Source organism: Mastomys coucha, chromosome X, assembly GCF_008632895.1.
Source record: "Mastomys coucha isolate ucsf_1 chromosome X, UCSF_Mcou_1, whole genome shotgun sequence".
Classification (NCBI taxonomy): Eukaryota; Metazoa; Chordata; class Mammalia; order Rodentia; family Muridae; genus Mastomys; species Mastomys coucha.
The window spans coordinates 143,622,485-143,633,164 of record NC_045030.1 but is presented as its reverse complement, the minus strand read 5'-3'; the positions used below and the strand labels follow the sequence as shown (position 1 = coordinate 143,633,164).

The following is a 10,680-nucleotide window of genomic DNA, read 5'->3' as shown; positions in this document are numbered from 1 at the left end:
AAAAGAAAGAAAAAAGACACTAAGAACCCTAAGAACCAGAAGGGCCCCTCCTGTACTTCATTTCCTACCTATGCCATCCCAAAGTGATTTTCTCAAGCAACATGTGTGATAACAAGTCCAGGTAAAGGACCAGAAGCTGGGGAGTAAATCCCTTTATGAAACCGGTACCTAGGATGGACAGGTTACTATACTGCACTGGGAATAGGGACAGGCATGACCTGAGAAAGTAACAGACCAGAATAAGGAGAGATGTCCCCAAAGGCCAGTGAATCCTGGGATAAGGAGTGAACAGGGAGGGCTTAATAGGGGACTAGATCTTGGAGCAAGAGTTGGGTCTTGTGAGGGAATGGAAGAGCAAGAAGAGACAGTACGGTGGGGACAGTATGATTCCTCAAGTGGGGTAGGGGACAATGTCGACACAGTCATGGAGAGGAGGGATTCAGGCCAAGGCCCTCTGTCAAGTGTACTTGAGAGTTACCAGCAGGCAGAGGGACCAAGGAGGACAGCAAGGGGAGCAACAGCAAAGGACAGAGAATGATGGGGAAGATATCAAGCAGGAAGGGCACTGTGATGGAGCTCAAGAAGCAGCCACAGGTGAACAGCCATGAATGGCCGTGCAATTGGTCTTGCAGAATCAGTAGGTGTATGGGAGCTATTCAATGTCCGTGACAGGACTCATGACTAATGGTGGAAGAGAAGGACTGATCATAATTTGCTTCTTTCTCATCAAGGGCTACTTCTCCAAACCCAGTCATTGGCTACCTAGACTAGCCTAACCTACACACATGAGTCTCTGAAACCCTCCTTACCTGTTTGCCCCGAGCTGAGAGGCCAGAATCACCTCCAATGCGGCCTCTAAGGTTGAGTTCACTCTCACCATGTCGGCACAAGTAGATAGATCGGGGTGTGACATGGATGTTCATGAGGTAGTAGGCTGTACGGCTCTGAACGTGGTCCTGCACTCGATTTACCATGTAGCGTGTGCCCACGTCGAAGATCTTGATGTAGGACAGGTGGCTGGGCCAGACCCAAGCAGGAGCAAGCATAGCTTAGGTGCTGATAGTAGGAAGGGTTGATCCCAAGAAAAAGTCCCAACCACATACTCTGTTTACAATCCTCTGCACTCCTGCTCCTACCTAACAAGATGTTATGCCTAGTCTTGTTCTGGGTATATGACCTAGAAATTCTGTTCCTGACAACTCCAAGGAGCTGTTCACCAGCTACCATCTCTTTCTTCAGCTTGAGTCAACCTGTCATTTGACCTTTCCTGATCACAATGCAATTCACAAGTACTTCTATCTGAATAATGCACTGTGCTTTAGAGAGAGGTTATCTACCCTTTGGTAACAGTCAGAAACATAAATATGGAAACACATGGATAATAATTCAACATTCTTGTCACAAAACACAGTATGTTAAGCATTGGTGTGAAGGGATACAGAAATGGTCCAAAACATTACTGGCAAACTTGTGGTCCTAGCTCCAAGTTCCTAGTGGTCCCCTTAGTTTGTGCTCAGTTCTAGTAACTACACATTGAATAATAATCAAATACAATGGCTTGTCTCTGGAGGAACAGGGAGGCAGGGGAGAGGAGCAGGGAGGCAGAGGGGAGGATACCAATGGATACCAATGGATCAGAAGACTTAGAGCCATGAACTAAGACTTCTCTATCTTCTGTAACAGCTGTAAATCCTCTAGTTATTTAAGAATCTGAGAGAGCTCCATGAGAAGGGGAATGGGAACTGGAGTCATACAAGAGGCCCAGGGTCAATGAGGCTGCTGATAGTTTTGGTTTCAGAGAACTGTTTCCTTGATCTTCCTAGAGGAAAGTCCTTTATATCTACAGCCTCATCCTTCACAGCTCTGGGATCCATGTGCAGTGGCTCCCACAGAACACTTGCATTTGTTGAATTCTTGAGAGACTGGGGGATTTTAAGATGCATGAATCCTCATAGCATCTTCCATCACTCAATGAAGAATTCATCATGTAAAAAATCTGAGGCAAACAGAGAAGCAATTTGCCATAGATTGTATCCCATTCCAGAGATCTGTCTCAGACACCTAGAGCCTAAGAGCAGACTGTCTCTGATGTAATCTTGTTGCCTGGCTATTGTCTGTTCCTAACACTAGACCCTAAGTGGTGGCCTCACCTCACAGCACAACACTTTACCCATGACTTTTCAGTTCTTGTATTGCTGTTGTACTTGGAAAATTCTCTGTACATCTCTTTTCGTACTCAGAGCAAATTAGGCTCGCTGTCACAAAGTAGCTTTCATTTTGCTTGAAAGGATGTTGCTTGTTGATTTCCAAAGTTGAGCTCCTATATATACATCTTTTAAAAGTCATTAAAATATAATACCCATAAAAGATAGGGTATTTACTATCTCTAAAAAATCTTGGAGTACAGAGCTATATAAAGTCATTTATAGTTGCACAATACCAAGTTATTATAAAAGTTCATGTTCATCTCCCAACCTGTACAATTTAAAATAAAATATATAAACTATACTAATAAGGCCCTAAAATTGTGTTTTTATTTTTTCCACTTTTTTCTTGTTGTTGCTTTTAAATATTAACTGTCAAATAGCTGTAGGGATACTTTTCTTCTTATTTTCGAAGATCCACAATTGCTGATGTTTAGCTTGCTCTTTGAATTATCTATCTCTTCCAGACATTCTCTCTCCAAGGTGGGCCAAGTCCTCTGCTGTGAGTTCCTCCAATCATCTGGCTTACTGCTCCTACAACTGGGGTCAATTGTGTCCACACCACCATCTCCAATTACTGGGCATTCTAGCAAAACAGGGACAGCTTTGTCTCTTTGGTTTCCTTAGACTAATGGAGAAACAAATAAAGCTGGCCTTCTCTATCCATCTTCTTTAGGCCAAATGGACTCATCAAAAGAATAACAGAAACAAACAAAATCCAACAGTGCTCCTCTAGGTGTTCAGAGGCTTCTGCTGGGGAAGTCTGGAGGCTTTCTTAACGTCATTCTTTCTGTTCAGCCCCCTTCCTTCAAGATCTCTCCATTGTATGCTGTTAGACCACATAATACATTTGTAGAATTTGAAAAGGCCACACTTTTCTCAAAGCATAAACAACCCCATTCCATCACACGTCTTCCCAGGAGAAAAGGTATATCTTTGATCAGGGAGCATGTACAGTGAGTAATCTGTGAAATTAAACACAAAGGATGCACCCTTTGTGCTGAATGTGCAAGTCCCATCTGATTTCTTATGATACAAGGATGTCGAGAGGTAAAACCAGGCTAAAATTTTGGAAATGCAGGCATCATTTAATGTAGAATGTGTTGATGATTTGCTGTGTGGCTGCAGACAAGCCTTTGAACTGAAGCCTGGTTGTCAGTTTCTCAAACTATGAAATGACATACCCATAACCTTACATGTCCACTGAGTAAGATTGAGAGGATGCCTTTAGACTTCTTAGGGTATTAATGACCACTTATGCCTCTTTTCATACTTTGAGCTTGGCTCTCAAAGAATATTGGTAGCTAGAGTCTATTTTCATCAGAACGCATTTTGAAGATGGTGAGTTTCTTTGAACATTTTACACCTAAAGTCACATCTGCCTTAAACTGCTGGCCAATACTTTCCTATCCATAGCTGGTATTATGAAAGAAAAACATTTTAATTTTATTGCTTCTATATGGGTCTTTCTATATGGCAAGACTCTATGGAAGCTACCAAAGGATAGAACCCATCTTACTTATCCACATTTACACCTTCTGCAAGCAAAGCAAAGCTTCCAAGACTTGCTGGTTGAAGAGATACATGAGGGTAATGAGAGGAGAAATGAAAGGAGACAGAATATATGGTTAGACTTCTGACACACCTCTGGCTCATGATGGAAGGCTAGAAGTAGCTTTATCTCCCTAACACTCAGTTTCCTCCTTTTGGAAATTTATGATCATCAGTTCTACTGCAGCCTCCTTTATGGAAGTATTATGGGAATGTGATTAAAGAAAAAAGGGGAATGAATCTGCTTGGGTACCAAGGTACCGTCCACGTGAAGAGAGTAATTTTGTAATAACAGCAATACCCACAGAATAGAGGTATTTGTTTTCAGAGGGCAAAATCCTAACCTGCACCTACTGCATAGGAAGGTACAGCTCTACTCATATGAGGAATAACATATACTATGTATGATATCTCCAGGGAACCATAAGTAATTCAGATCTGATAAGGCAAAAGAGATGGTAGTGAAAGACAGTTTAAAAACTATATGATGTGGAATGAATATTTCCCACATCAAGGTAACACTGCCTCATGGAAAATTGGACTAGAGGGAGTCATAAAGACATATCAATGCCTACTTCTGATATTATAAATAGAAAAGTTAGGGCCCTTAAAAGGAGGACATTTCCTTAGGTCCCATAAGACATAAAAACTGGACTAAGGCTCCAGGAGGAGTTGGGCTCTTACCTGTCCAATTCCTCATCCAAAGGCTGGTAGTTGATCTCATAGCACTCAATTCTCTTTAGAAAATCTTCCAGAACCTTTTCTTGGTCACAGTCTACATAATCAGGACTGCCGAGTTTCACTTGCTGTGAGAAGGTGGGAAGAAGATAAATGTAGAAAGATAGAGAGACTCTGATATTGTACTTGGAAATGACCTTCAGAGACAAGTATCATCCACTCCATTACAAAGGCAAGGAAATAGAGTTTGACAAAGGGTTTTGCTTACAATGTTACAATGGATTTACTCCCAGAACACACATTGCTTAACAACAATTGTAAGAGGACAGGAAAGTATGATGCAGGAGAATCAGATATCATGACTTGATATCATAAAGGCTCTTGTGTATTTAGTCATTGCTGAGAAAACATGCATGCTGTCATTGGATTTCTCAAAGGCTTGCATCTTCTAATCCCCAAGATCGGCCTCTTCTCCTCTATTTCCCACTGCTCCACTCAATCACTCGAGCCTCCATAGGATCTCACTTGCTAGCAGAACTAAGCCTCTCTAACATCTCTTCTGAATAGCCATTTTCTTTTGCCTATGATCACTACAACTTTGTTACTGATTGCTGGTATTCCTTTCCTTTAAAGGAAAGATATTCCTTTAAAATTTTAATTCATTATATTATTATTTGCAGTTACATGTGTATTTTGTAGTATTGGAGTACATATGCATGCCATCGTGCGTGTACGGAAAACAGAGGACAATGTTGTGAAGTTGGTTCTTTCCTTCTACCTAAGTATGAATTCTGGAGATAGAACTCAGGTCATTAAGTTTGTGTGCCAAGTATTTTTACCCACTGAGCCATCTCCCCAGTTCCAGAAGGATATTTATAATGGGCACATTTGACAACAGGAGTCTCCTATCTAAATTCTTTCACTATTTTGATGTGCCTTTTGGGACCAAGTATAAACTATTTTAGCAAATAGATCATGACAACTCAAACTGCCTTTCACTACTATGTCTTTTACTGGTCTCCTATTTGGACACATATCTTGCCTCATCAGATTTAAACTACTTATAGTTCTCTGGAGAGATCATGTCTGGTATATGTTATTCCCCATTTCAAGTCTTTACCTGTCAAAACTCCTATGAATTTATCAGGATACTGCTGATACCTCTAGGGGCCCCTCCATTATATACCACCACATATAAGATGGTTTCTCCCTTACTGAAACTCTAATCTTGAGTTCTGTCTATATCTTTTCCAGTGTCCCTAACTAGACTGTGAGTTCAATAGAAGGGATTTCACTGTTTCTATATCTTTAAAGCTCACAATGGCTATCTAGGCATACAGTATCACTTGTACACCTGAATCAATAAATGGATGGATAACTGAATGGATAAAGAGGGAAAAGATCTGAACATGCTATATATCCCAAGAGACAGAAATAGGAATAATGGGTAGACATTATAGGGAGACAAATTAAATTATAGGGAGGCTACATTTTCTTTAAATGTTGAGTTGTTATTAGACAAATACTTGACTGATATTTTAACTACTCAATGAAAGGTTGAAAGAGATGGACTTTAAGTTCTCTTATACTCTTGAACTCTAGTAATTTGAAGGGGCATGGAAGAACAAAAGTTTTCAAGTGATCTAATTCTAGACCTTGCAGTTCAAAGACTAAAAGTAGCAATGATTCTGATGCAAAATATTGGGTATGATATAGGACGTGGGCTTTTTTTGGTTTTTCAAGACAGGGTTTCTCTGTGTTGCCCTGGCTGTCCTGGAACTCACTCAGTAGACCAGGCTGGCCTCGAACTCAGAAATCCACCTGCCTCTACCTCCAAAGTGCTAAGGCATGTGCCACCACTGCTCAGCAGGACATGGGCTTTTGAGAAAGACATACAAGCCTAGAGTGCAGTCCTACTTCCATTTTTTTTTTCTGAGCTAAACTAGCCTTTGCCAACTCCACTCTTTAAGCCTCAGTTTCCCCTCTAAAACAGGGAAAGAATCTCTAACATGCAGGTTCATTGTGGAAAAAAAATAATGAAAGTCAAATTTAGTGGTTGATGTATTCTAAGGGCTCTATATATGCTGGCTTCGTGTAACTTTTTATAAGAACATTGTGGGCAAGGATGGTCAGGGAAGTGCTTCTTATACAAAGAGGGGTATCTCAGGGAGAATGCTTTCTTTAAGTTTATGGTAGTCTTTTAGGTATGACCAAGGCCTAAGACAAAAAAACAGAGGATTAAAGGTTGGGGAGATGACTTAGTAGGTAAAGAGCTTGCCACATGTCTTGGTTAGGGCTTTACTGCTGTGTATGTAAAACCATGACCAAGGCAACTCTTATAAGGACAACATTTAATTGGCGCTGGCTTACAGGTTCAGAGGTCCAGTCCAGTATCATCAAGGCGAGAACATGGCAGTATACAGGTATGCATGGTGCAGGAGGAGCTCAGAGTCCTACATCTTCATCTGAAGGCTGCTAGCAGAATACTGGTTTCTAAGCAGCTAGGATGAGAGTCTTAAGGCCCACACCCAGTGACACACCTACTCCAACAAGGCCACACCTATTCCAACAAGGTCACAGCTTCTAATAGTGCCATTCCCTGGGCAGATCGTATACAAACCATAACACCACACAAGTATGAGGACCTAAGTTTAGATTCCTTAAACACACTTAAAGCTGAACATAGTAGTGTGCATCTGTAATCCCAGTGCTTCTACTGTTAAAATGACAGGTGAAGATAGGAGACTACCTCAGAAGCTCAAGGACCAGCTAGCTTAGCACATACAACAGAGAACAAGAAGAGACCCTACTTCAAACAAGGTGAAAGGTGAGAACTGACACCTGAAGTTATCCCTGACCTCCACATATATAATATACAATGACATGTGCATTCCACATTCATACATGAACACACATACATAATGTATGTGTGTACTGATATATACATATATATGTGCAGATTTAAAGTGTAAATTAAATTAACACTTATCTTGAAAAGAATAAGGAAGAAAGGGAATTGGTGTTCTTTACCTTGATGTTTTCTGCAATGATGTCTGGGTCATTACAAATAGACTCAATGAAGAAGACCTATTAAGAGAAAAAGAGAACTTTCCATCAGGGGATTATGCTTTCTGGGAGCCAAACAGGATTACCTATTCTTGATAGCCCAAGTCACCCCTAGGGAAATTGGTAAAAACAATGCTTTCACATAATGGTGCTTTCAGGATTCAGACTTCTATGGTGCAGGCTGGCTATAATTGGATTGCTCCAGACTTCTGTTGGCTTTTGGTTCTTAAATGTTTCTCCTGACTTCATCCTTGCCACCTCAGTGTCAGCCTGTCAGTAACCATCTTCCATTGCCTAACCTGGCACCTCCCCTGTTCTGTTCTGCTGAATCTGAATCTGAAAGCTAGATGTTGACCCCATGGTATCCAAATTGGCTGCTCTAAGTGCCCTACTTTGGACTGCTTTGAATTTGGTCTTAGATAAGCATGGCTATGGTACTCTACCTTGTAACCATGTTCTTTAGCAAACTGCAGAATCAATGATCGTCGTTCTCTGGTAGTGTTGGTGGCATCAAAAACCTAGAGACATGTAATAAGGGAGGCTTACTCTCAGTGTAGTGTTGATACAATTGCATTCTTTATTCACTCTTTTTCTAAGTGGAGGGGGCAGAACTTAAAGAAAAAAAAGGGTTTGGAATTTGCTTGTGTCACTTTCAAAAGTGCTCCTTGAGCCCATACTATCTGCTCAGAAATGTCCTATACCCTATGAATGTGGGGTTTTATTAGGATCATTTTATAGGTCAAGTAACAAGCCTAGAAGAAGGACTTGCTCTGACAACAACCATGCTTAAATTTTTGTACCACTGAATAACTTGATGGGTTCTACAACCATATAATCTATCCCTGACACATATATATTATACCACCCTGGGAAATAATTTTTCCATGTTAGTTCTTTTGGTATCTAAAATAGAGCATAATAATGACACATCTCATGGAACAGTGTGAATTAAGTTATTAATATAAACAAAATACTTAGAATAACATCTGCCATAAATAAGCGCTTAGTACATATTATCTGCTTTCTATACTGACGATAGCCTGAGGGGGAAAATAGAAGATTATTTACCGCAACGTGACCTTCCTCATGGCTGAGATACTTATGGACATCCTTTAGGGCTGCTAGAGCACACTGCCTGAAAAACAGAGAAAGAAGAGAATCCCTACCTTCAGGATCAGTTCCCCTCAATGCAGTTCTCTTATGAAGCACCTCTCTGTTGAACATCTATACAGTTTGTCTACCCATTGAACATCTAGAATAGTGTCCTTTGTTCTAGCAAGGGGGTCAGAGTTGAAACTGGCTCTGTGTGTACAGCTTAGAAGCTGTACATAAGAATACACGCCCAAGAAAAGCTGAGCAATGAAATCATCATAGTTTTAGGGCTCTAACTGTGTGCTACTGGAAGTAAAGCTGAATTGGTTAAGGGTCACAGGTAAGGCATAGGGATGTGCTTTTTGAGTTAAAATGAATTCTTGGCATATGCAATACTGTAAGCACAGGTATGATAGTGATAGTGTACTTAGGTTTTCAGCAAAAGTATTTTTATTGGTTATTGGGATTTGTAGTGAGGACCCAGATAAGAAGTTCAGAGCCAGGTTGCATTTAGAAGTACTTCTAACCGCATAGGTAAAAGAGACTTTAAAGTTGAAGTATTGAGACTGCAGAGCCTGAAGAGGGCTGAGTTCATGAAACACTCACCTCACATGCTAGGGGAAGACATTTCTATGCTTGCTTAACAGAAACACAAGACTGGAAACCTTGGTAGGAAACGGCTATGAGTAGAGCAGACTGTCAGAAAGGCTGGACACAAGGGTGTTCAACTCATGGCCTAGGCTTACTATGAAATGTGGCCCAACACAAACTGTAAACTTACCTAAAAAAAATTTGAGAATTTTGCACTTTTCCCTATTCATAACTTGACTGAGGGGTTCTTGAGCATGCAAATTGTAGACAACTACACTATGTTGTAATGTCAAAAGTTTGGCCACGCTGGAAGCATGGGTTACTCTATACTACTCTCCTAGGCTAGGAAGACAGGTCCCACTCAGCCAAAAGGCAGTCCAGATACTTAAATATTGGGTACTTACTTTCTGATGTGTTGGGCCTCCTTATTGTCTGGGTGAAAGAATTCATAGTTCCTGTAGCTTACTGCCTCTCGTCGATACTGACCTAAATTAAACACTGAAAACAGAAAACACTAGTGAAGACGCTGGGTAGACTGCAGTGGCCAAAAGTATGTTCTTGCTGGAAGGAATCTCAGCGGTAAAAGGCATAATTTATAGCTGAAAAATGTACACATAAGACTTCAACTTATGGGTACCAGCTAATTTTTTCCCTCATATCAGTCCTGCAAAGTAGGGGTTAACCATTTCACCTTTACCAATAAGGAAAGTAAAGCTCAGACGTGTAAAATAGCTTTCACAGTTAATAACTGGCAATCTGAAATTCAAACCCAGATGTTTTTGATTCCAATCCATTTTACTCTATCATAAATTCCAACCCTTTAAATCTCCTATTCAATAGGGAAGATAAAGAAATGAGATGCAGAGAATAAAACAAGTTACCCAAAGTCAAACCCAGAGTGAATTAATAATATATACAGACTGGGTCTCCTGACTGCTGGTTACCAAGGTTATTTTGCCATTTAATATCATAGGGGAAAATCTAAATGTAAGTCTCTAAATAGCACTTTCCTGTTTGTAATGGAGAAAAAAACAGAAAAGGAATGGGCAAAGAAGATAATCAGCCAAAGAAACATAGTTCATAAATTCATTTTCCAACAAAAATTTTCAGATGGTGTAGGAGTTTGATTAAGAATGGCTCCCATAGGCTCATTTATTTGAATGCTTAGTCATCAGGGTGTGGCACTAGGCACTACTTAGGTGTGTGGCACTGGGCACTACTTGGGGGTGTGGCTTTGAGGTAGGAAGTCTCTCACTGGGGACTGGCTTTGAGGTTTCAAAACACAAGCCAGGCCCAGTGTGTTTATCTTTGCCCACGGATTAAGATGTAGAACTCTACCACCATGTCTGCGTGCATGCTGCCATGCTTCCCACCATGATGATAATGGATTAGAACTTTGAAACTGTAAACTAGCCACAATGAAATGCATTCCTTTATAAGAGTTGCTTTGGTCCTGGTGTCTTTTCACAGCAATAGAACACTGACTAAAACATATACT

The 10,680-nt window shown here is 40.6% G+C and overlaps 1 protein-coding gene across 6 annotated transcripts in view; it reads right to left on the bottom strand.

The window, feature by feature from the left end:
* Pfkfb1 (6-phosphofructo-2-kinase/fructose-2,6-biphosphatase 1) overlaps positions 1–10,680 on the bottom strand; it is a 53,531-nt gene that overhangs the window by 14,802 nt on the left and 28,049 nt on the right. For 5 of the 6 annotated variants that reach the window (XM_031369000.1, XM_031369009.1, XM_031369002.1 and 2 more), the window contains 6 exons: positions 9,587–9,680; positions 8,568–8,634; positions 7,943–8,017; positions 7,464–7,520; positions 4,440–4,561; positions 810–1,017 (listed from right to left, as the gene is read on the bottom strand). In XM_031369000.1, coding sequence (XP_031224860.1) covers positions 810–1,017; positions 4,440–4,561; positions 7,464–7,520; positions 7,943–8,017; positions 8,568–8,634; positions 9,587–9,680 — 623 coding nt within the window. Of the gene's footprint in view, positions 1–809; positions 1,018–3,283; positions 3,773–4,275; positions 4,277–4,439; positions 4,562–7,463; positions 7,521–7,942; positions 8,018–8,567; positions 8,635–9,586; positions 9,681–10,680 lie in introns of those variants that run through there. The other variant, XM_031369012.1, reaches the window with a different exon arrangement.